Source organism: Anthonomus grandis, chromosome 22 (genome assembly GCF_022605725.1).
Source record: "Anthonomus grandis grandis chromosome 22, icAntGran1.3, whole genome shotgun sequence".
Taxonomy (NCBI): domain Eukaryota; kingdom Metazoa; phylum Arthropoda; class Insecta; order Coleoptera; family Curculionidae; genus Anthonomus; species Anthonomus grandis.
The window spans coordinates 45645597-45672932 of record NC_065567.1 but is presented as its reverse complement, the minus strand read 5'-3'; the positions used below and the strand labels follow the sequence as shown (position 1 = coordinate 45672932).

The window sequence follows — 27336 nt, the reverse complement described above, 5'->3', positions numbered from 1 at the left end:
ATGACAAACTAATAGGCGATTTTTGTCGCTATTATTTTTATCAATAGAGGAATTTACGTATTTCTTTGGTGCGAGGCTTCCCTGGAAAAATGTGCCTCCCCATTACGAGCAGAAATAATCTTTGGAAAATTGAAGAAAAATCTCTGGTGCTGTAACTTTTAGTAGGTTTGCTAGTCCCTCTGCCGATGTACTTGGATGAAGCTGATATACATGTAGAATGTAGATACCCAAGTTTAGGCATGGATTGAATATCGGAGCTCGTATTAGTTCCCACGACGGGCTTGTGGCGTCGTCGAATGGTAGACGGTGAAATAGATTTACCCGTATTACCCAGATCCATGCAACGCTTCGCAATCATATGAGTGACTGCATTTTCAACGGCGGTGCTTACTTGGGATAGCGTGACCTTTGGTAGCTTGGGATTAACGCTGGGTTCGCTGGAAGTAGTCTTGGCTGTTCAGGCGAGAACGTAGGTTTTGCCTTGATGATCTTGCCATTTCCCATTCATTACTGTCAGATGTCGCCTTTTGCTTTGCTGTCGAATTAATTTGATGCGAAGTAAACTGTGGAGTGTCAATAGGTTCATAGGTCTTGTTGTCCATTGAATTATTAGTAGATGACATTGATGGTAACTGATTTGTGGATTTGAACTGTAACATTAAAATAAATTGTTTTTGTTCCAAAATTCTATCTTCTAGGTGAGAGATTAATTTACAAAGATCACTTACCTTAGAGCTTGTATATTTTAACACCATTCTTGTTTTTGAACAATCTTGTTTGCCACACACATTGTTTTGATCTGAGTTAGCCTCAAAGCTACTGTTATTGTCGGAAAATACATTTTCTCGCGCAGAAAAAACTGCAACCAGCCTTTCTTTTAATTCACAAAGCACTTCACTATTAGCAAAAGTTGATAGTAATTTTTGAAGAACAATTAAGTTAATTATTTCATCTTTTTTTAACTTTTTTAATTCCGCTGATAACAACAACTGTTATATGAACAACGTCTGTTATGTGAGCCATCTTGTGGTACTGTAAATAAATGGTTTCGGACAATTAAACTAAAATAAACAGGGGCATCATCGTGCATGTGCCTTATTTGGTTTCTTAACAAAAGTGGCACATCTTCAAGAAGCTCAGGCAGTTCTTCTTCGAGAAACTGTAAATATAACAGACCATCAAGGCGCCCTGGTAGACAAAAATGGGCCTATTAGGTAATCACCAATAATTCCTGCCCAAACATTAACCGAAAATTTGTGTTGAAAATGGGTTTCCGTTATGGCATGGGCGTTTTCTTCTGCCCACAAATGATTATTTTGAAAATTTGGAATAGCGTTTCGAGAAAATTTGCTTCGTCTGTGAAAAAAATCTGTGACTCAAGCGGATGTAGTATAATATTCTGGAGATACCACTGATAGAAGTTCACTCGCTGCGGAAAATCTTCGGGAAGTAATGCTTGTACTCTTAAAATATGGTATGGGTATAATAAAAAATCAACCAAAATGCGCCAAACAATTTGATGACAGATATGCAGAGTTCTAGCGATCTTCCTCGTACTCATCTCAGGGTGTTCTCTGATTGCTTGTAGCACCGCGTTCTCAATTTCAGGGGTTCTGATAGTTCGAGGTCTACCTTCCGGAGTACCTTTCTTGAAACAACCAGTTTCCCTAAGTCGACGATGAATATTTGAAAAGATACGGCTATATGGTCGAATCACACGATTCGGATATCTTTCCTGATAAATACGTCTGGCTTCTGTTGCGTTACCATCGGCGAGGCCATATACGAAATGCACTGCCATTTCTTCATTGGTATAATGAGCCATTACTACTACATTAATACTGTGATGGTTTTTAACAATTTGAGGTTTTAAATCACAGCTCGCTACCCATAGCAACGACCAATAAGAAACATGCATAGGCGACTCCGCGACTTTATTTGCGATAAATAAAGACGCGTTACGGCACTTTTTTACTTCCATTTACTTTTTTAACGAGTTAAAAACATGAGTATTTCTTAAATTATTTAAATTTTTTAACTCGGACAAAAGAAAAACAAGAGATCAAATTTACTAAAAAGTGATTGAGGATTTCAAAAATAATTTTTGTTTTAAGAAAAAACAGTGGCGTAGTACTTTTCTGACTAAAAATATTCAATAGAAGGCCTGTAGGGACGCCACTGGCAGAGAAAATGTTTTTTTTCGACATCAAAAAATGCGTCTTGATGCATAGAATACATGTACCAAATTGAAAAATTGTACCAAATTTTAAAAAACTGATTTTTTTTTTGAAAACTTTAACAGGACATATATTCATAGGAACTTTTTTTCTTAAAATATGTCCAGGAATCACTCCCTTAAATATTAGCACGTCTTACACCCTGTTTATTACAACAATACTGTAGGTGACAAACATTGTCTTAGCATATTTATACATAAGTTTTCTTAATTTACCACAGATATATTGCACATATGTCTCCCATTTTAGATGCCTATCGAAGTAGACACCCAAATATTTAAATTTTTGGTCCCTGCACTAATCCGCACACAATTAAAAGGCTTTAAATTATTACAATCATTATCATAAATTTTAACAGTCCCAATGTTATACGGCATTCCTGCTTTTGTCATGGAGTAACACATGAAATGAGTCTTGCTAATATTAAGCGATTATAAACTACAATTTAGAAATTTTTTAACCTTACCAGGGACTTGTTCGGCTTTTTGAAATACCTCATTCCATTGCGCCCGCCCTGACTATCAGAGCGGTATCATCAGCGTAACACAAAGCTGGTAAATTTGTAATGATCATAAGTGAACAATATTAGACGAAAGACATTCTCTGTGGCACACCACATTGTACCAAAACTTTGCTGCTGTAAACCTCGCCTATCTTAACTTGCTGGTAACGATTTTCGATAAATGATTTTAATATTCCTCTTATACATTTAGCTTCCAAGCGTTCCGGTAAGATGAGTATCAAAGGCCTTAGCCAGGTCTAGGAATATTGTCATACATTTTGTATTGTGTTAAAAAGCATTAATTATGTCATTGGTTACGATGATTAAAGCATCGTCAGTTCCCATACCTGTCTTAAAACCTTACCGATTTGCATTAAGTAAGTTATTTTTATCAATATAGCTACTCAATCTCAATTTAATGCATTTTTCTACAACCTTGCTTATGCTGTCGGAGAGCTATGGGTCTGTAATTTTATAACCCATCCCTTGCGTCTGATTTATGAAGTGGTATAACTATTGCATTTTTTAAATTTCAGGGTAAACTCAAAAATATTATTTACTAAATGTAAAAGAGGTGCTATCAAGTATCATTTATATTTCTTTATAAAACTATTAGATTATGCCATTATCAATATTTGAATCAGTATTTCCCAAAGATCCAATTACAGTAATTAGTTCACTTTCCAAAATAGGTTTAAGAAAAGAACTACTTTTACAGCTTTACAGTTATTTGTTTTGAGTTTTGAAGTTTTTTTTATTTTAGCGGCTAGTTTTTTCCTACCGTACAATAGCTGGTAGCAGCAAGGTGCTGCAAGTTTTTCAGCTGCGGCAAGTCTATATTTAAAATTTGTCAGTCTTCTACTGACCCTCCCCAGTCTTTTAGCCGATTCTATGACTTTCGAATAGAGAATTTTTTTCTTTGGAGTCATTTTTTTTCGAGACACATTAATACTTTTTAAAAGTTCATTTCGTTTATTGCAATCTGTAAAAATGTTTTATTAATTTACATTTTAACTGTTAGTTAAGTTTTTTCTAAAAGAAAAAAATGACTTACCACTTGAAGCAATGGTATCTTGGAAGTATTTCTTCATGGGAGTTTTCATTGTGTTATCAAATAAATTGCCTGGTAGTGCTAAAAAACAAAGAAAAATATCTTAATAAAATATATTAATTTGACATTTCATTTTGGAAGATGAAAATAGCAAAGTCTACCTCTTTGTCAAATAGGTTGAAGTCCATATCTACAGATTTTTGACAAGATTTTTGTAACATATCTCAACAACATTTAATTAATCCAAAGTATAAGTTATGATATACGGATAATTTATTTCCACTATTTCTTCATGGCATTTAACAGCATGATAACAACACTTTTTTTTATCTAGATGTTTAAATTTTTACTTTAAATCTTCCACAAGATTTTTTTTAAATTTCATTATAAATTTTGAGTATATAGTTGAGATAGATATTTTTCTAACGTGCACAAAATAAAGTATTGACTTACTTATAATGTTAAAATTAAAGCTTTCCTTGTCGGATAGGCAATTCTGAAATATATAGAAGCAGTGTTATCCAGTTTTTGCTTTTTTGTGGGTGGTTAATAATGTTCATCTAATAATTCATGTCTCATCTTAGGTGTTAAGGTCTCTGGTTGTAACTCAGGTTTCACTAAACACAAATTTGAAAAAAAATTAATATTTTACCAGAGTGGTAAAGTCTTCTACATGAACAATTTAGTTTATAGGTATACACTTTAGTAAATTCTTATTATATATAACTTCATATACGTTTTGGTAAAAACCACATAGGTATTGCATTACATGTAACACCTCTCCTGGCTTTTGTGTCACAAACAATAAAATTCTCAGGAAAATGTCTTAAGCACACTTTGTAGGTTTTATAAATCAATATCCTCAAGGCTCAAGTTATGTAGGAAAGGATTATTAACTTTCTTTAACCACTGATTCATTTTTTCCGCTTCTTTTGGAAACAGAATTCGGGTACCAAATTTGTTGTCGCACATAGGTACACAACATTTTTGCTTTGAAGGTTTTAAATTATCCATTATTAGGTAAATCTGATAAGTACACAATACACAAATCAACATATGCAGAAAATACACTAGACTAGAAAGAATCTGGGGAAAAACCACAAAACACAAAAGTATAGTAGGATATGTAGGAAAAACCCGAACACTCATATCGATTGATATTATGGCGCTATCTAACGTAAACAAGCAAAAATAATTGATTCATCGATGTCGCCATCTAGTGATTGGCCGCAAAACTAAAACGATGGGACCACCGCCTTCCATAAGCTTCCATTGCTTGGTAAAAATTATGGTTTCGGATCGCTTGAAAATGTAAACAGTTTTATCTCCCCTTTTTATATATCTATGTAAACAACGTACTATTGTCACAATGTTGTAAACACTAATTCCCGTATATTTTCGCAATTTTTCATTTATTTCCAAAAACTACACTCTTCAAGCGATTGTGTGCTCCTAAGGAATATAAAGAGACTATTTTAGATTTAAGGTTTGCACTAAAAATACCAAATTTACGCAATTTCTCACGCAGGTACCGCTAATGTATTTTGTTCCGACTACGTTCGCGATGAAAGTCAAATATAATCCTTCATTCTTCTAGAATTCGAATTTAACCTAATATTGACATTAAATTAAGATTTCTTGTCAAGATGAAATTAAATAATGTAGTGATTTTTAATTTTTTTTTGTAAACAAAATTATTGCAGTCAAACTGCGAGAACTAGCCATATTTAGCTCATAGCCTAAGGTGGTCCTAAAAATGAAATAAACAAAATGGCACCATATCAAAATATTTTCCAGACATGCGTTATCACGTCCCAAAAAATAATAAAGACCGGCGCACTGTTGCAGGCCCTGTATAAATGATCATAATAATAAATAAATAATAATCTAGAATTTAATTAAACTTTTGTTAAAAAAAAGTATTATAAAGAAAATTTATAAGATGCAAACAGAAGAGATGCTGGGCTATTTGGTTTGAACCAATGTCATGATTAAAATACATACACACGCATATAAAAAATGTATTAAGGAATAGTATACAGAAATGTCAGTCGCGAAATACTCGCTTCCTTACTGTTCCTCATAATAGAAAAGCACTGTTTAAACAGATCCTTTACATACGATATTGCTCATGTTATAAATTCATTAAAAATTACTTCCTATTTATTATTATTACTAGAGAACAAAAGTTTAGGAAAAATATTCTAATTATTTTTTATTCCTAAATTTCCTTTACTTTTAAGTTGGCGCACCATCGACCACTCTCATACTAAATAGAATAAATATTATATTTTTTAAAATAAAAAGGAAACAACAAATACCGATTTTCCTTTTTGTACTTAGTTTGACTATTTAAATGATTCACCTTCACATTTAATATCCTTCCCCTAACGAACAATTGACGCGAGAAAATGTTTACGGAGGACGGTCAAAACATTATTGTTAAATTTGAAAGAACTTATGCGGGGTGTTACTAAAGTATGTAGACAAACTGTAATCATTGGTCAATTTAAAGACGAAATGACGGACCAAAAAATATTTGGAGCTTTAGAATGAGCAGAGAAGAAAACTAATTTTTGACAGCTGTCGAATTATTAAAGAAAATAAATAAATTTAACTGTTTTCACGTGCGTCTAGATAACTACAATGCTTAAATGCCATGCTATTTTTTCAAAAAATTCTGAATAACGTTATCTATATCTACGCTCGTGGAGGGTTTAAAAGCAGCTGTATTCATTCTTTTACAATTTGTTAAAACAATACTATCATTTTTGATATGCTCTAGCTTGAAAACAAAGCTGTTGCGAACCCATGTTCATATGAATATTTCGACGTCAAATAGACTAAGGATTCGATGCTTAAAGTTTGACTACATACTTTATTAAAACTCTGTATAATAGGTATAAACCTAGTTATAAATAAGTTGGCATTGTGTTTTATTAGTACTTAAGTTAGGCCATAAATCAATACCTCGGTTTTCACATTGAATATTACTATTTCTTATAGTCCAATTTTTGACTCAAACTACAATCTCCTACTCAAACTCAACTCCTCAACTACATTTCCTATGTTTTTTTTTGTTTCAGGCTGAAGATATGCCCTTTAACGAGAACGAACTGATTAAATTTGTTAGTTTAAAACGAACTTATCTAAACGTAACAAGAAACTAAATTTAGGAAACTAAGACTGATCTACTTTCAACATTGGAAACATACTTTGGAAACATTGTTACCACTACACATCTGTAGTATGAAGAAATAACCAGAGGGATTGAAGACGATGAAATATTATTTTTATTTTGTTTGTGTGGCCTTTACTATCATTGCCTATTACTTAACATCCACGAACGCGCATTACACTCACCAATGGGCTGTGCACATATCAGGTGGTGCTCAGGTTGCTAACGAAGTAGCTCGAGACCATGGATTTATTAATCATGGACTGGTAAGTATTGAGTAGTTAATAACTTAATAAATAAGTTTGTCTTGAAAAGAAAAGCCTAGTTTGATCACTTTAGAAAATAGTTATACATCGCCAAGATGACGTATTTTAAATATTTTTGTAGAAACTCAAATTTACATTAAGTAACACTTATTTAACATTAAATTTACATTAAGTAACAACTATTAAGTAACATTATAAGTTTCCGGATTTATCGAGTTTTTGTAAAGCGCGTTGTTCATTAATGAAATGCCCCATATTAATAGTCGGATCGATTGTATTATCATGATGAATAATATAATTTCATTTTTGATTTTTTGAGAATTCTGCTTTCACCCCCAGCCACCTCGACATCAAAATCTTCAACGGCAATGTCCTCCTTATCTGAAAGCTTTTAAAAAATGGTCTTCAATAGTACCCTAAAGCTTCCTTCAATGTAGTAGTTTTTTGTTTATTAAATTAAACATTACTTAATCAAAATTGTATTTTTCATTATTTATTTAATAAAAAAACATTCTTATTACTAGGGTAGCATTAATTTTAAAGCAGTAAAACATTTTACACCCGTAATCGACAGAATATTTGTATCTACTCGGACATAAAAAAATAAAGTGATAGTAATTAACCTAAAAAACGATGTTTTAAATATACGGTTTTGAGAGGTAATTTTGTATTCCTGTTTCGGCGAAACGTTGCTTTTATTAGAATTACTGCATTTGCTTTTATTTCGATACTGTTGGCACGAGAAATAGAATTTATAGGCAACAATGGTGTTGAACGTGTGGAAATTATTTTTATTTAAGGTAAAGAAAAGTCTGTTAATAACAGCTCAAGTATTTCACCAGGTATATCTAGAGAGAAATGTAGGTCATGTGTACATTCGCCAACTAGCGACAACATTTCAAGAACCTGGAATTATCGCGAATAAAAAAAAAAGAATGAACCAAAATGGCAGGACAAAACGACGCAAATTGAAGTACTCGGACCGTTTGCAATAAATCCTGCGTTACTGAATCGTCAGGCAGTTATCGGCAATGCTATTATATCGCGAATCTGTAAGGAAAGTATTTAAATTACATTACTTTAATCTCTATAGAACGCACGTGCCTTACGAACTTGGTGACGATTTCCTCAACAAAAGAATTGAATTTTGTAAAATAGCTAGAAATAAGTACAGCAGAATCTCAAGTCCTTAAAAATATTTGCTTTAGTAATGAGTGCACCTTCTGTTTAAATGGGCAGGGAAATAAACAAAAAACTGTCGTTACTAAAATGACCAAAATATTTAGAGAAAGACATACGCAACACGTCCACCAACTTTATGGTATGCTAGAAAGTTTGGGCTGGTACGCTAGAAAGATCTGGCGAACATTTGATAGTTCATGACAGAGAATTATAGAGACGCTCGCGGCAATTTATCTTTAGAAGAAAATATGTTTTTATAGTTCCAGTTAGAAAATAATTATCTCCTACTTCAGAAAAGCTCTATTTGATTGGCCTCCTAGATCCCAGAACAAATCGCCTTGTGATTTCTTTCTCTGGGGCCACCTAAAATTTGTTATATTATCCTAAAAAGAATGGAAATTATTGCGAACATTTCTTAAATTAATAATAAAAAAGGCAATTTTCATTTCATAAACAAAAAACTACTACATCGAAGGTATACGGTTCCATAAAAATTAAGAAATTACAGCAGAGAGTTGTCATTTAAGATTATAAAGTTGGGGTCGCTGGAGGTTAAGGGGTGTGACAACAATTTAGCTATTACATTATTTTGTTTCCTCCCTACCTATTATTGGCATTTTTTTCAGCGATTTTCTTATTTTTTTCGTTTCTCAGATATAGCCATTGTATGTTTTGAGATTGTTTCCATGTTTATATGGAAAAATATCTTGTATCTATAAGAAGAATCTGATCATAGAATCTGATTTTTTTATCCTCTCACATTGTAAACAACCGAAGTTTTACATTAAATAGACTGCATATTCCTGACATCTACGAACCACAGGGTAGATTGATTATTTATTTATTTATTTACGGGATGACCCATTCTAAAAAAATTACAAAATACATTATATCCTAACCCTAAATGTATATAATTATTCTGCCATCAACAAATATATTAATAAGATATTGTATAATGAACTTAATCTATTAAATATCCAAATTTTCTATAAATCAATAATATACATATCTATCTAAATGTATATAAATATGTAGCAGCCTAAGATATACAAATAAGATAAAACTTCCAATAACTTAACCAAAAACTTCAAAAAAAGAAATATGAAGCAACTAAAAACATACCATTAAAATAATCAAAATAAGAAAAGTAAAAGCAATCAAATTTATTTGATACTTAACACATAGTACTCAACGAGTAAACTCACTCAGACACCTTTTAAGTTTTGAAGGCTTTAAATCCACTAAGGCAAAAGCCTGATTAAATCTATTTCCCAACATGTGGAGTCGATTAATTGGAGAAAATTTACCATAGTTTGTATGGTGATATTCAACCAGGAAAAGGGACGTCTCTCTAAGGACTCTGCTATTGCATCTAAAGTTTATCCGCGATAACAATTCAGGGCAATCAATAGCATTATTAATCAACTTGTGAAGAAATATATCACACCTAGTTCGATAGTCCTCAAGAGAAGTGATATTTAGCCTTGACTTAAGTTCCAATAAAGACTCATCTCGTACATTCAATCGCCAGGCACAAGTCCTGAGAAATTTATTTTGGACCTTATCAAGACTGTAAATATGGTTAGCATAATAAGGGGACCAGACTATGGAAGAATAAGACATGATACTACGAATAAGTGTCAAAAAAACTCTGAAGGCAGCTACTGAAAAGTCTTGAGTATTTCTAGTTATAAAACCAAGAGTACGAAGGGCTTTACTAGACAAACTATCTATATGGGGTATGAAAGTCAGGGAACTGTCAAACAACACCCCCAAATCTTCAATTAGCGATACTTTTGAAAGTATATTACCATTTATGTGGTAGTCAAATGGGACAACTTTTCTAGATTTAGTAAAAGAAATGATAAAACACTTATCTTTATTAAGATGTAAGCCACTAGAGGCTGACCAATTATATAGAGAATCTATGTTTGATTGTATCATCAGGCAATCAGACAAGTTTAAAATATGTAAAAATAGCTTCAGGTCGTCTGCAAATAATAGGAATTTGCAAAATTTGATAATACTAAAAATATCGTTAATAAATAAATTAAAGAGTAGAGGCCCCAAATGTGACCCCTGATGAAACTGAACCCCTTACATTAACGAATTGTATCCTTTTATGTAGGTAACTATTTAGCCAAGAAAGAAACCACTTAGGGAAACCATAGGATGAGTGGATGACTGTGTCAAAGGCCTTCGAGAAATCAGTATAGATGGAGTCGACCTGATGACCCTTCTCGAAAGCCCTGACAATGAAGTCATGATATAATACAAGGTTTGTAGAAGTAGATTTACCCTGCCTAAACCCATGCTGCTCGTTGATCAATAGACCTCTACAATGCGAAGTAAGATATTTGTTCAGGATAAGCTCAAAAAGCTTAGGGATAGCAGATAACACATAACAATGGACCTGTAATTTTTTATAAATAATGTACACAAAGGTCGAGACAAACTACAAACACATCTTTTTAGGAAATAGGTATGAACATTATCAGGACCATAACTCAGTTTGTCCTTAAGACCAAATATAGATTCAAAAACCTCAGACAGGGTGAACTGGCCTTGGCTGGTGAAAATGCCTTTTATCATGCCGACAGAATTTGCTACTGGAAAATTAAAGTTACTGAGATCAATCTCATCAGAGTGATAAACACTAGAAAAATAGGTTGAAAATACGTTTGCAATATCCTCCCCCGAATCTGCTGAAATATCATTTAAATGCATAGCATTTGGGATACCATGACTTTTATTAAGAGTTAATATGATTCCAAAATTGTGTGGTGTCAGATTGAATTGACTCATTTAAGGTAGCAATGTAAGATCTAAGCATTGCTCAGTATGAACTTTACATTGAGTACGGAGGTTAGCAAACAGGATATAATCTTTAGCTAAGTTAGTACTTTTGAATTTAGCATGAGCAGTCTTTTTTGATAGAACAAGATTCCTTAATTCTGGGGAAAACCAACGAGGAAACCTGGAAGGTTTATATATTTTTTTTGGTACATAGAGTGAGATTGCATATAAAACTACTTCATAAAAGTTATTCACTGAATTATCGATGTCTGAACCATCAAAAATACTAATCCAGCCCAATAAAGAAAAATAATCATTCAAACAGAGCATTTTTAAAATCAAAATAAGTTGTACTATAATCCAACCTTTTAATCCTATCACTAACCCTAATATCGCAAATTGTTGCTAAGTGGTGAAAGTTGTTCGGAAGAAGAGTGTCTTACTGAACAGTTATTTTATGGCACTCGTCAATACTGTTAAAAATCAGATCCAGAAATACACCATGATTGTTTGGAATAATGTTAGATTGTCGCATATTCAGATAAGAAAATGATTCACAAACTATTGTGGCTGGATAGGTCAGTGCGCACTCAACTAAGAGACCCTCTTCAATTGAGTAATTCCAAGTGGCTAAGGGTAAATTGTAATCTCCAAACAGAAATACAGGTATATTGGGAAAATTGTCCTTAAGGAATTGCGATCTAGCCTAAAAATCTGATATTCAGAATTAGCTAATTCATGGTCTGAGTAATGTTGATTTAGCCAAGTCTCAATCAAAATCATGACATCATAATCACATTGCAATATTGCACCACGAAGCTCAGATAGAACAGCTTTGAAATGTTCTTGCTGAAGCTTTGTTTTATCATAGCCTATTATGTTACCATCAAGTCTATTTCGCCTTTTCATAGCATTCTTATAATCCCAAATTTGATTGTTTAGTTACCACTTTAATTGGCCTGTTCCTTCCTTCGGAAGCCTGCCCTATTCGTAAAGCCTTTAAAACATCATCCTGTGCGATGCCAACATTTTTTAAGATGGGGGCGAGTACAACATTGTCATTATCAATTCTTTCTTGCATACTGCTACTTCCAGACTCAGGAACACCGTAAACCATTAGATTGTTTGCCCGATTGCACGATCTTCAGAGGATTTTTTTTGAAGGAGAGCACACAAGCATCACAAAAGAACAGAATAATGCGTTTCTGCACAACTATGGCTCTCTGCTCACTTGCACAAAGACCGGAACATTTTTCGTCCAAATGAAAAAATACACGGCAGCTATCACATCTAGGCGCTTTCTCTATGTGATCATCATTGATTGGCTTTAAACACTTGTTGCAGTGCTTCATTATTCACAATATAACATTACAAACTTCTTAGAAAAAATCCAATAAAAACAAAATAATTGTGTAGAATCAATATGCTACACACACAGTAGCGACTTAGCTCTTTAACTTTAAGCAAAATAAGTTTTAGTTTTTGATATAATATTAAAAAAAACTGAAAATTAAATCAGAGCAAAAATAAACACATGTGTACAATTTGAGGTTCGGTTAATATTTTGTTGTTTATTTTAATCATAGGAAAGCAAAAATTGGTATTTCCAATTTTTAAATTTTTATTCTACTTAATTCATTTATTTTAGTTTCACTAATTATTGTTACCTTTATTAATTGAAGCACCTATATTTAAACGTATGTTAAGTTTTGGGCAGGTAAAGGGGAACTGAGAGTTGGTCAGGTAGAGGGGAATCTGTAATTATCAATAATTAATATTGCACCTAATATGCGTCTCTCAACAAAAAAATGCCTACAGTTTATTTTTTATGGTTACATTTCCCAGTGGATTTTTTCAATAATGGTAACACTTAAGAAATAAACCATTATTGTGTTCCAAGTAGCTAATACTTATATTATTAAAATGGCAATTTTTTAATTCACTGCCTTACAAAAACAAACAATTTAAAAATTAATTACAATAATAGTTAAATTTTAGATATATGTAATTATATAGATTGTAAACATCATCATATATTGAAAATAGGTTCTAAATATTTTTTACAAAAATTTATATTAAGTTATACGTCTCTATAAAGGAAACAGTAATTATTACTACTATGGAGTATAATTATATACAGGGTGGCCCATCGAAAACGTACCGCAAGGCATTACAGGGTGAGAAAAAACTTTTCGCCAAAATCCAAAAATACGTCAAGTATGTTTGTCAGGGGGACAACTTTTGACGTAAAAACCATTTCAAAAAACTCAACCGAACCAAAAAATCAAAAGAACCCGGATATTTTTATTCACTAAATGTGCCTAAAGAGTTTGCCGCAAAAACGACAAGTTCATTTAAAAGACAAAAAATTGTTTCTCGCATTCTTATCATTTGTTTAATTGAAATGATTAAATTAGTGTTTCGACTTAAAGATATGTTCTATGTTCACTCTGGGTTCAGTCTCACTCTCTGAATAAATTTTATAATTACAATTATAACTATAATTAATTATTATACAATATATAATAACGTTGTATATATATACAACGTTTTTGCGGCAAACTCTTTAGGCACCTTTAGTGAATAAAAATATCCGGTTTCTTTCTTCACGTTTAAATTAGGTCAAGTAGTTTTACTAGATACCTTTTTTGTGGTTAAAGTGTTTAAAAATTGTTGAATCTTTAAATTTATTGTCAATTATGGTGTACTCAATTGCAGAAAGAGTAGAGATTATTCAGCTTTTTTTTAAAAACAATGAGTGTGGAAATCCGGTCAAGGATTTATTTAATCAATGGCATCCTGAGAAACATCTCTCTGGGAAAATTATTCGGGAATTGGTTTCAAAGTTTCGCGAAACAGGTTCAGTTCACAACAAAAAGAGGAATATTGAAAATGCAGGGTTTCATGAAGCTATGGAGATTGCAGTATTGGGGGAAGTTGCAATGCATAGTACGCTAAGTACAAGATAATTGGCCATTGCAACGGGTGTGTCTCGAATAAGTGTCCAAAGGGTATTAAAGAAATATAAGTATATACATATACATATTCCATATTCATATTCCATCCCTATAAAATTCGCTTAGTGCAAGAATTCAGTGAAGATGACTTTTAACGTCACTTGCAGTTTTGCGGTTATGAGTGAGCGAGCGTTAAACAATGATAATTTCATATTTAATGTGTGTTTTTTAAACGAGTGTTCTTTCTTCCTAAATGGTTTAGTAAATCACCAAAATTGCCGTTATTGGGCTGACAGCAATCCAAGGATTTTCTACCAAATACACACAAACACTCCCAGAAGTTAAATGTATGGGCTAATATATTTGGTACAAAATTCCATCGACCCAGCTCTAACAAATATCATAGAAGAGGACCGCGCATACAATCAACAGAAATTGATTTTCCAACAAGACGGAGCTCCTCCACATTTCTCACTAAATGTACGCAACTATTTAAACGACAGATTTCCAGGACGCTGGATAGGACGAACGGTCGCAATTGAGTGGCCACCTCGGTCACCCGACTTAAATCCTCTAGATTTTTTCTTGTGGGGACACATAAAATCCGGAGGTTTCAAAACTCCACCTGCTACATTAGACACATTTACTGTATGAATGTTGGCGGACAGCACTTCGAGCATTTACTTGATTAACATGGTAGCATTAAATCGGTTTTTGCACTTTTCGTCACATATTATTGTTTAACATTCAAGAGCCCATATTTCTTAAACGAGTGATTCGATTTTTAAAAACTAAGCAGCGTTGTATAGGTAATGACAAGGCCCTTTTAAAGAGGTACCACTTGACCCTCCGTCCCATTTGAAAAAAATTAGGGGATATCACCCCCGCTTAGGGGGTTGAGTTTTTTGAAATGTCAAAAGCGGTCCCCCTGACAAACATACTTGACGTATTTTTGAATTTTGCCGAACAGTTTTTTCCCACCCTGCAATGCCTTGCGGTACGTTTTCGATGGGCCACCCTGTATAGTAGAATACTATCTTATTCGAAAGCAAAAGAGACATGTTTTTCTGGTTAACTGGTTTTTTAAGGTGTAACCTTATAGTTTGTTGTATCAATTTGTAAAAAATCCTAAATATAGAACAAACAACTTCAAACCTACATAAAAACATATGCAGGGTATCCCAAAAATAAACCAACAAACTTCGAGGGGTGATAGGAAATATCAAAACAAATATTTTTTGTCTTGTAAACACATGTCCGAAAATGAGCCGTTAGGGCTCTAGAGCAAAAAAACTGTTTTTGTTACTATTATTTTGCGCATTAACTAAATCGCCATTTACAGTGCAGAAAACATTTCTTTATCATCAACATTCCGAACATTTCCAGCTTAGGATCGTCAGAAACTATTTTTTGGGATAAGTTGACATTTTCAGCAATTTACATTAATTTAAAATTTGCATTAAAATGGCAAATAATTTTTCATTTGAAGAACTTGCCGATATGCATATGGCTTACGGTGCAGCTCTGTGCAATGGAAGAGAAGCAGCTTGCTTGTATGAAGATATCATCGTAGGCAACCTCAGCATACAACCTTATCTTCTATCCATCGTCGCCTAGAGACTGGAACATTAAGACGTCCTGGGGTCCAATTCTTGATGACGATAGAGTAGAACGATTAATAGAGCATCCCTGGGGAACGATCCCTAAATCATCTCTACTCCCTCGCGTAGACACATCTTAAAATTTGTATTTTCGACAGAAAAGGAGAGAACAAATTTCAAGGGAAGCGTAGCCGTGTTGCCAAATATTCCAACCTATTATAGAAGGGTATTTTTGCCATTTTAGGTTGAGGGGGAGCTTATTTTTAGTAGTGGGGATAGTTTTATGGGCTGCCGATTTTTTTGCTGTTTAGTGTTTTCGTTTACGACTGTCATTGTCTGATTGATGATAATGATAAAAAGGAGTCACTTTGTGGAAGATTATTTTTCGGAATTCTCCAATATTCATTAGCATCTTCTTAAAACCAAGAATACTCAATAATATCCCACACCAAGATTGCATTTAAGTTCATCTTGGTAGCAAATTAGAAAAGCAGAAATACGATAAAAAAACTACTTTAAATAACCGCAATCAAAGACAAAATAGACAATATACATTCATAAACACCACCACCTCATAAAATAATAAAAACAAAATGACCAAAATGACACATGACATATAAAGTGAAATTAGTGCGCTTGCGTTACATGCGATACCTAAATCATTCCCCGCAAAAAAACCAGTAGAAAACTTGACTTTAATCTCCAGGGAGCAACCTTTCTATCGATTTTCAATAGAGCGAAGTTCAAGAATACGGATTTGTGTTTTTAATAGAGCCACGCCCCATTTCTATTACCCGTTCTACTCCCCGGTTTTCAAGAATTAGGGCCCTGGTGGAGGTGGTCGCTCAAGTACAGTTCAGGTTGAAGAAGAAGTATAACACCGTGTGGAAGATAACAACTCTTGTACCCTTTTCATTTACAACGCGTACAAGCTTTAAATCCTGAAGATTATCCACTCTCGTTGACTTTTTGTCAATGGCCTTTGAATCGTAACGAGCTTGATTTGGAAAGAATATTGTTTTCAGATGAGGCACGTTTTACGCGCGGATCGATTGGAAGAGGAGGTCCCGTTGCCTGGCCCGCGCGTTGTGATCTCAACCTCCTAGATTTATTTCTTTGGGGTTATCTGAAAAGTTGGGTCTGCGAAACACCTTTTCCTAATGAGGAAGTTCCTAATCCCTTGTAGAAGCTATTCCCGGAATGTTTCCAAGAATTCGCGACTCATTGACCCAACTGTGCAATCTTTGTGTCGAAGCAAGTGGTCGGTATTTTGAGCAGCTATTGTAAACAATAATTCATTTGCCAATAAGCAAAATAATTATTAAACTGATGCAAACGGCGATTCAGTTAATGAGCAAAATAATAGTATGAAAAAGTTGTTTTGCTCTAACGCCCAAACGGCTCATTTGCGGACATATATTAACTGGATAAATAATATTTGTTTTGATGTCCCTTACCACCCCTCGGAGTTTTTCGGCATTTTTTTGGGACACCTGTATAAAAAAAAAAAAAATAAAAGATTTTAAATCAGGATCTATACAGCTGAACATCTGTAAATTATTTAGTAACGATTTTCAGAAGTTGACTATCACCTCTATTGATTTATCGTAAAAAGCCTTTTTTTTTAAAGTAATAATTTTTGTTGTTCAAAATTGGTTTTACAGATAAATTGGGTTACGTTCCTTACAAAATATTGATAATTGTAAATATTAATACATGTGACATGCATTACATAACACACTCGTCCGGACTGCTCCGATAAGGTCAAAGAAAATAGATTGTCCTTCCCCAGTCAACACGTGGTCGTGTTAATGATAATCTTTAAATAATAAAAGTTCTTTGTTCTTACCTGTTCTCCCGGTTCCTTTCCTAGACCCTTTCGTACTCCTTGCTGATGGTAGCTGAACCTATGTGACGCCAGTAGCCAGGACGGATAATGCCGGACGCATCGCGGAAGAAGCGTCACCATGCATTTCAGATTTTTTTTTCCTTAATTACAAACCTAAGTTAACTACTTAAAGTTAATTACAATGGCGTCATATTTCGACGGTTGCCCAATTTTGTTGTTTATTGGACCTACAGTTTAACTTGGGCTCCGAACCCCGTGTGTTGTTTACAAGACAAAACAAACAACCATGTATGGATGTCCCATGCCAGGATTCGAATCTGAGACCACACGATCGTATCATGAACAGTTTGCCCACGGTGCTACCGAAGTCGGCACATTTGAGAATTAGCAATTGTAACAGTTATCGAACCGGAGAACAGGGTACATGCCTACCCGACGGTTTTCCCGAATTGTCAAATCATACTGGCAGATGGCCTCGTAGCAGAGCCATTAAACTAGCAAGCAAGTACATGTTTGGGTTCAGTTAGCCTAAAGGTGAGACAAACCTGCATATGTGATGTGGTGAGAAGCCATACATTGTTGCGTTTATTTATGTGACTTAGTTTTTTCCCTTATGGGCCTGTTTATCAACCGATTTAAAAGATAATCATATCAAATTATTGGGAAAAAAAACCGCATTTCAAAAGTGATTGTTCCCAATAATGTGATATTTAAAAAAATAAAGTAAATGCCAAAATTAATGGTTTGGACAGTTTAAATGGGCGTGTAAAAGATTTAAGCCATAAAATGCAATGAAAACTATTTTTCCGTGATTACCTAATTTAAAATTACAACTTTAAACGCATTCATGGCACCCTATTTTAAAATTAAAATTTTTTTTTTTCTATGAGTATAAAACAAAAAGTAGAAAATACACTATCATTGTTTTCAGAATATTATTTTTTATCGAAATATATAATAATATACCAAGTGTCCCATTTAAAATAAGAAAGTTAGTGTCATTGCCTGTTAAGCCGGAAGTGATGGAAAACGATAGAATATGTCAAAAGATGCTATTATAACTATTCTATCGATATGTTACGCTCAATAGTCGAATTCGGGCATTGCCCGAAATAAATACGCAATTCTAGTTTTGAGCAAGAAACATTTCCCAAACCCGAAAAAAATATTTTATACGACTTTTGAGCATTACAAAATAAACAAAACTAGTTTTGCACAATTTAAAATGCACAGAACTAGTTTTGAATATTTCTAAATGACCAGCTCTAATTCTGCTTTTTTTATTCAATTAGCGCCAGCATCGGAATAAATTAGATATAAAGTTGGAACTGGCATTTAAATTTATTTTATTTAAATTAAAAATATTCTAACAAATACAAAATCAAATAAATAATTATTCTTTGGTAAGTATCCAGTTAATTTAAAAATATTATTTATTTAAACAAGAGCTTAAATGATGACATTTAGAATTACAGAGGACATTTTTCTTTCGACAAGAGCCTGATCTGCTAATACACTTTTTAATGCACATACATGAAATAAATCCTTGTTTAGACCCTGATATATTGGATGATGCTGTTCTAAGTGATATTTCTTTGTCGTTCTTGTCGCCAAAATTGTTGTTCTCTATAAAAATATTATTATCAGCCAACTGAAACTCGTTTCTACAAAAATGTTTTTGTAAAATTCCAGACTTTGTTGCTAATTTGTAAAACCCATCATCAATTGATTGAACAACTGCCATTACATTTCGTGGTGCTAATCTGCCACGATCCACGTCTGGTATGCGTACAAGGACATTGTCGCCAACTGAGGCTGGTTTAAATTTTTTATTTGATTGTGTGAGCATTAAATTGGCTTGTACTTCCAAACCTCTTTTAGCATTTTCACGATTCGTAATTATATCGCAGAAACGTTGGCAAAGGAAACATTGAAAACTCTGATTCTAATTCATTGTTAACTTTTAAAATGCTGCAGGCAGCATGAATTTTTCCTTTGCACTTTGAGCAATTTTCCACGATGGTGTTAGGCTTTTGACACACAGTACATAACGAAAGTTCACTTTCGTTTCTCGTGTTTTCAATGGCTATATTAACTTTAGAAGTTTCTTCTTCTCCTTTTTCTCTATCTTGAATAAAATCCTGCACTTCACTATCCGCCATATTTTTTAAATCGATAATAGAAAGTTGCACTTCGGTATCATCCATATTATCCTTGTTGACTATAAGAACTTGCACTTTACTATTTGACATATTTTCCCTATGAATCATAGAAACTTGCACGTCATCTTCAACTGTTTCGGTTTCATCTATAGATCCTATAGTATTTTGAAGTTCGTTGCTTTCATTTAACAGTTTTTCGAGATCGTCTTCAGTTTCCAAAGAAGCAACTAAATCTTGGGGCAAGTCAGTATCCTTTAAACCATTTCTCTGAGCGCAACCAAACATAGCCTCGTATAGGGATCGCTTAATTGCACTGTGGTAGCTTCTATTTTTTTTTTGACTGGACGACACATAGTCCATCGGCCCAATGTTTTGTATTTTCATCGGACATCCAACATATTATAAGAGCATCTCGCACATCTCTGTTACACCGTCCCACAGAACCTTGACTCTGTGAGTGGCGCGGTTTTCCATGAACGATTTTCAAATGTGGCCACTGGCATTTTAAATTATTAATGACCTGATTGGAAAATTCACGGCCATTATCAGATTGACGAAGCTCCAAATAAACAAAAAATGTCTATTAGGTTTCTGGCCGTTTCTACAGCAGTTTTACTTTTCATTGGGCGTAGAACACAAAACTTAGTCAAATGGTCTTGATAGTTCAAGATGAATTTGTAGTCTCCATCTGGGTCGGTCTGCATATCAATAAGATCAACTTGGCACCGAGAATTAATTAGTTTACTTAAAATAGGCTTAACAACGATTCCCTTTTTAGCTGCCGTTTTTTTCAGTTGACATATTTCACACAGTTTAAGGTATATGTTATAGTTTCTCTAGTAATGTTTGCGTATTTTTTCTTTAACTCTTCTTCTAATGCTGAAACAAAGTGCATGCGTTATAAAAAAATTCTAGATTGAGATCTAACGTGCCGGTACCGATATACGAATAAATCCCGGTATTAAGACGTTATAGGCAACCAATAACCTAAATATTAGTTTATTGGTTGCTAATAATTTCAACTAACCTTATACGTTATTGTTAATTCTTGTCGTTATCCTACAATTTCGTGGCATTTGTTTGGATACCAGTAGCGGGAGGCATATTTACTAAATTAATTTAATATTGTACAATTCAAGCAGCGCCCGGACGCACCATAGCGTGCCGTCCCATTGGCTGGACAAGCCGTTAAAAACAGCTACATATTTCAGGATTCTATTGGGTGATTTAGTTTACAAATTAGTTTGTGTTAGTCCAGGTTGGTTTTAATTAGCTTAAGTTAGTTTTTTTGATTATTCGACACGCTAAATCAAAACAAACCAGATCAAACCAACTTAAGGTAATCAAACCAACCTGAACTAACCCAAACTAATTTTTAAACTAAACCAGCCAATAGGATCTTGTAATATGTAGCTGTTTTTAATGGCTTGTCTAGCCAATGGGGCGGTACTTGCATTGTACAATATTAACATTAGATTTAGTAAATAATTAGTGTTGTTCCGAGACATACCTTTATGCCGTTTATGACCCGTAGAAATATGTGCCTGGTGAACGATAGGACACTTCATCCGTGGAAACAAAATATAGTATGGCATCAGAATCTTCTTTGCGTTTTTTAATCAACTTTTCCACGCCACTTATACTTATTATATCAAAACGCTTTATTCTTCTGTACTGTTTAGCAGATAGGGTTTTTGATTGGGCTTTGCACAAATTTGCCTCCTTTACATCATTAAGTATAGTGAGGTAATGATCTTTCCCCATAAGATTATGTTTTTGAGTACCTGAAGCCTCCAATAACCGAACTAATGGTTAAATATCGTACTTAAAATAATTGTGATATTTATAATTTCACGAGCACAAACGAAATAAATTCAAAACAAAAACATAAACATAACCCTACTTTTTAGCTGGGTTTGGGAGGCTGCAAAATAAGCAAAACTAGTGCTGATAACACAGAAATATACAGAACTAGTTCTGTTCATTTTATATTGCGCAAAACTAGTTTTGTTTATTTTTAAAATGCTCAATAGTCGTATAAAATATTTTTTTCGGGTTTGGGAAATATTTCTTGCTCAAAACTAGAATTGCGTATATTTTTCGGGCAATGCCCGAATTCGACTATTGAGCGTAACAGATATACCAAATTTCATTTATTTATCTTGAAAAGTAACAAAGTTATTTAGTGTTCCCTTTTTTCTGTATCACCCGGTATACCTTGCAGTGCGGTTGGTTACATATAATACTGTATGAAATTTAGGATAGTGACATTAAAAGGTATTGAATAAATTATTATTCCTCATTTAAATTAGCCAATATGACTAGTCCCAAAATGCAAATAATAATAACAACTCAGAAATCATAACATTGCTTACACATTCCATTTATATATTTTGACCTGGTAACCCATTGTGCAGATTCAAGGGTAGCAGCTGACTAAGGTCCAATCAATAATGTCATGAAAAGGCATTAAATCCTGATAACCTCTAAATTCTGATGGGTAACGGGAACAACACCTGAGATAGTCTTGGGATGGCCCTTAAGACTTAATACTTCGCTTAACACTCGACTTAAGATTAAGATCTGGCTTAAGACTCAGACAATAAAACAAACAAATACAAAAAACGGTAAAGAACCATGGATAATGAAAGGGCTGTTAAAAACAATTAAGCATAAAAATTATTTATATATTTTAAGTCGCAAAAACCTTAATAATAATAACTTATATAATGAATACAAAGCCTATAAAATTAGATTGCGAAATTTAATCAAAAATGCTAAAAAAACAAACGCAGAAAACTTAATTTCCCGAAATAGAAATCAAACTAGTGCTATTTGGAATTGTGTAAATCAAATTTGTAACAAACCTTTTTGAAAAACAAAAATTGACAAGTTAAAGCTATCGAGTGGGCAAATTGTAATAGACAAAAGTGAGATTTTAATGATTTTTTTTGTAAAATTGGGGAGAAATTGGCGGATAAAATTGAAATTCCAAATGATTATAGGAAACAGGGACCATGATGTCCAAGAAGTCTATTTTTATTTCATAAAATAAATGAACTTGTTGTTGTGAGGACTATAAAGAAACTAAACAAAAAAGTCTCCAGGTCATGATGGAGTTTGTTCCGAGGTTCTAAAAAGAATTGTCTATGAAATAGCACCTATCTTTTCCTATTTAATAAATGTTCGTTTTCAAATTGGAACATTTCCAGATGCCCTTAAAATAGGAGAAATTAAACCACTTTTTAAGGAAGGAGGTAAAATGAGTCTGAACAACTATAGGCCGATTTCACTGATTTCAAATTTTTCAAAAATCTTAGAAAACATTATTAAAACGCAAATTGTTAATTTTTTTGAAAAAATAATATATCTAATAATCAATTTGGCTTTAGAAAAGGCAAATCAATAGAAGATGCAATTTTATCTCTGACCGCAAAAATTTATGAAGCGCTTGAAAAAAAGAAACCATGCATCTCTGTATTTATAGATCTTCAAAAAAACTTTTGATACGGTTTGTCATAAAAAACTTATAGGAAAATTGGAGAAATTGGGCATACGAGGAATCTCTTAAATCTCTTAAAGTTATTTAGGGAACAGGTCCCAGTTTGTTAACATTGAAGGACTTAAAAGTAGTACAAGGACTATAACCTGCGGTGTACCTCAGAGAACAGTGCTGGGACCGGTATAATTCAAGGCTTTTAAAAATACATTCATGTGGATATAGAATTAGTTTTGCAGACGATTCTGTTATCTTTTATGAAGGAGACTCGTGGATGTCTTTAAAAGAGTTAATTGAATTAGATTTTAAAGAAATATGTAAGTGGTTTCAGATAAATAAATTAACACTAAATGAGCACAAAACAAAATTTTTGCCATTTACATCCTATTCTCATACTTCGCTAAATGTTTCCACCCTAGAAATAAATGGAAACGTCACAATATCCAAAAATTTACTTATTTCAGCATACAATAAGTAGTTCAATATTCTTCATTCATTCATTCAGGTCACAGATTAGTTGCATTTCTTTAAATATTACATAAAATTAATTAATTTAACTAAATATATTCTTTAAAGATTTAATTACGAAAGAGATACAATAAAAATAGTAGCTAGAGTCGATAGTTATGACGACAACCTTATTGACAAATTAGACGACATAAATTGAAGTCAAATGTGAGAAACGCCATATTTAAAAAAATATTGACACAAAAATTTTCGTTCCAGTTCTAATTTAATTAAGAGTAATTTATTCCTTTTATCAGCTTAAAGCCAACTGAACGTTTTTTCAACAATCGCAATTCATTTAATTTTTTTTTAAGAAATTGAAAATTTTAAATTAAAACATGTCAGTACAGTGCAGGTATATAATTAAAGGAAAGTGTCATATATAAGGGCTATTGTTTGCTATTTATACTAGACTACGTTATCGTACGTTTTGTTGCACTGATTTTAAGTATTTAAGGATGTTTGCTAGTTTTTTAGGTTAGTTTAAATCTAAAAACGTATAAATTATTTTGTTCAAGTTAAACCACTTTTTATATAATATTTATATAAAATATAGTTCATTTTAAGACATTAAAAAAATACTACATTGTATATTGCTCTGGTAAACTGACAGGTTTTGACGAAAAATGTATGAATTTAAAAACTTGCAATAGCTACGTCATAGGAACCAAAAAATGTAAAAAAACATATAACAGAGAGATTTACTAATTCCTCATATCAAAAATACTCCTCAGCGATTAGTGAAATAAGTTAAAAATCTAAATAGTTAACATTAAGTTTGTTTTAAACAGCAGCTAGTAACAATGGTATATTCCAAGGTTGAACCTGTAGGTATTTATAACACTATAATCAATGTTTCCTAAATACATCTCGAGTTTTTAACAGTATGAAGGTCTGACTCAAATAAAAAGATTGGCATCAACAAATACTCTCAATGGACCAACTGAAATTGTTATTGTTAATATAAAAGAAAGAGAAAGAAGAAATTTTGTATATAAATAGTTATTGGGCAGTTTGTAATAAAAATCAAGAGCAATCATCAGATGACATTGCAATAGATTTAACGCGCTTTATCCGGAAAGTAAGCCTTTAACGACAACATCGCTAAAGCGAAGCAGAACGCTGTTCGTCTCACAGCAGAGGGAGTCAACGATACCCGAGATTCGTGAGGAGGTACTAATTCGTGCATTTTTTTCATTTGCAAGTGGTTGGACTTTTTTGCGTTTACTTAGATACAAGTCGCACGCGTATTTTGGTATTTCACGGCGTTTGATTCAGTAAAGAAAATAACATTTTTGTATTAGTTCAATTAAAATATCCACATTTTCTTCTGGTAATACAGTTTATTCACTATTCAAATTGACGGACTTAATTTATTTATAAAAAATGCTTTTATACAAGGTGTCTACTATAAAAACCGCCAAACTTTAAGAGGTGATTAAACAAGTCATTTGCAACAAAAAAGTCGTATAACATTTTTTCGAAAAGTTGTTAGTTCTTCTGGTATTTAACATTTTTTGATTTTATCAAATTTCTTTGTTTTTTTTCTCATATAAACAATATCTCCGTTATTCCTACCACCACATAAAATTTAGATATACCATGTGAAAGAGAATTAAATTTGCTATAAGATGGGTATATTTAAGTTTTTGAGTAATTTTTTATACCGGGTGTTATCAGAAGTTAAATGTAACATTTGGTAAATGTGCAAAATTAGTGGTATCTTCTTCGTTGTCGTTTTTAAAAATTCGTTGTAAAATTTGGTAAACAGGGTCGTTTTTTCAGTAAAAACTACTGCATTTAATATGCTTTCCAATGATATACTTACTTTTGTCATAGCTATTTGTTTTCACAGCAATATCATGAGCAAAAGAAAGAAAACCACAAAAATTGAAAATTTTAAAATTTTTAATTAATTCGTGTATATGGAATACGACGAAGACAATCCGTCTCTTATAAGCTAAAAGAATTGGGGTGGCTGAGCATGGTCAAAAGACGCCTTTTGCACTCTTTGTGTTTATTTTATAAATTAATAAAATTTAAAAGTCGTCTACTTGTATAATAAGATTAGTTTTCGGACGGATGTTTATAATCTAAATATTCGACGACAATACATTTTAACAGTGCCAAATCATAAAAAAACAACTCTTTAAGAAGTCCTATTCATATTTGATCGCATCAACCATAAACAAATTTAAAATACATGATTTTTCGCCTCTGGAACTCGTTGTGGAATTCGAAGCAATGAGGACTGCGTACAGGCTACACGTCCTAAGCTGCGGACACCGCAATACTGTCGTATCAATATGCTCGGACGGCAGAGCTGCCATTAAGGCTATCACGGCCGCAAAGGTAAGCTCCAAGCTTGTACTAGAGTGCATAAAAGAGTGAAAAAACTGGTGCAGGTTGGCTGCAGGGTCCAGCTCGTCTGGATACCTGCCCACGCAGGCCATGCAGGTAATGAGGAAGCGGACTCTCTTGCCAGACTGGGATCCGCGAATGTGCCGATGGGGCCGGAACCCATAGTTGGTATCGCCAAATGCGTTGCGGTTGCGTCAATGAAGGGTCTGCTGGACAAGTGGACCCACCGAAGATGGACTGAGTCCCCTGGTATGAGACAGGCCAAAGCGCACATAGGTAGGGCCCACCTATCATCCCTGCCTGTCTCACCAAAAATCTACTACGCCTAAAAAGACGCGAAATTCGGCTAGTGACAGATCTTTTAACCGGTCGCTGGCACTTAAGAAGCCATCTCCATACCATTGGTATTGCGGACAACCCGGAATGCCGATGGTGCTGTGAGGAGGATGAAACCGTTGACCATGTAGTCGGGGAGTGCCCAGCACTCACGCGCGCCAGGTTCAACTACTTGGGTAACACTTTCAGTGTACCGAGTGACTTTAAGTCCTTCAGACCAGAGAGTCTTATCGGTTTCTCTAAGGCTGTTGGGCTCTGGTAACCCTCGGTGGGACATGACGGGTCCATCAGGAGACCTATATGCACAACTGCGTTGGCAGCCCACTGTTTCGACAATTTCATTTCAATAGATCCAGTAAAATCATAATTTCAATATGATTTTACTGGATCTGCAATGTCTTAAAAACTATATGAAACCAAACCTTCTCTCTGGTCCCTGAGAAGTAGTTTAGATTTATGATTATTATTTTCTTTATAATTTTTTTTAGTCCTTATTATGTATTAATTCATATTAACAGTATCTAGTGTTTGAAAATTTTATAGTGCTAATTTCCGTAAAATATTATTAAATATTCTATAGCCTTTTCTTGTCCTAATATTTGATCAGCAGTGCCAATGTATATACTGTTATTTATAAAATCTTGTCAATTCAAGGCTTCAACAGCCCTTTCTTTGTGTGAAGAATGGAAGCTGAAATTGCCTTTTATTCCATTGAATTTTGTTTTTGTTTTTTTTTGTATACAGTGTATTATTATTATTCTTGCACTACTAACTAAAGAGGATGTACTAAAATAATAAGTTTAATATTCCTTAAATTAAAATATGGTATTTTATTGCATCCAAGTTTATTTA

At 33.3% G+C, this 27336-nt stretch overlaps 2 protein-coding genes across 3 annotated transcripts in view; both read left to right on the top strand.

Moving 5' to 3' along the window:
• LOC126749097 (furin-like protease 1) overlaps positions 1-27336 on the top strand; it is a 152309-nt gene that overhangs the window by 56357 nt on the left and 68616 nt on the right. For both annotated transcript variants that reach the window (XM_050458729.1, XM_050458730.1), the window contains exon 2: positions 6877-7234. In XM_050458729.1, coding sequence (XP_050314686.1) covers positions 7070-7234 — 165 coding nt within the window. In that variant the 5' untranslated portion in view covers positions 6877-7069. The remainder of the gene's footprint in view (positions 1-6876; positions 7235-27336) is intronic.
• Positions 25728-26761, top strand: LOC126749101 (uncharacterized). The gene is made up of 2 exons (XM_050458734.1): positions 25728-26139; positions 26193-26761. The coding sequence occupies exons 1-2, from the start codon at positions 26032-26034 to the stop codon at positions 26475-26477; spliced, it is 393 nt and encodes a 130-aa protein (XP_050314691.1). The 5' UTR covers positions 25728-26031; the 3' UTR covers positions 26478-26761.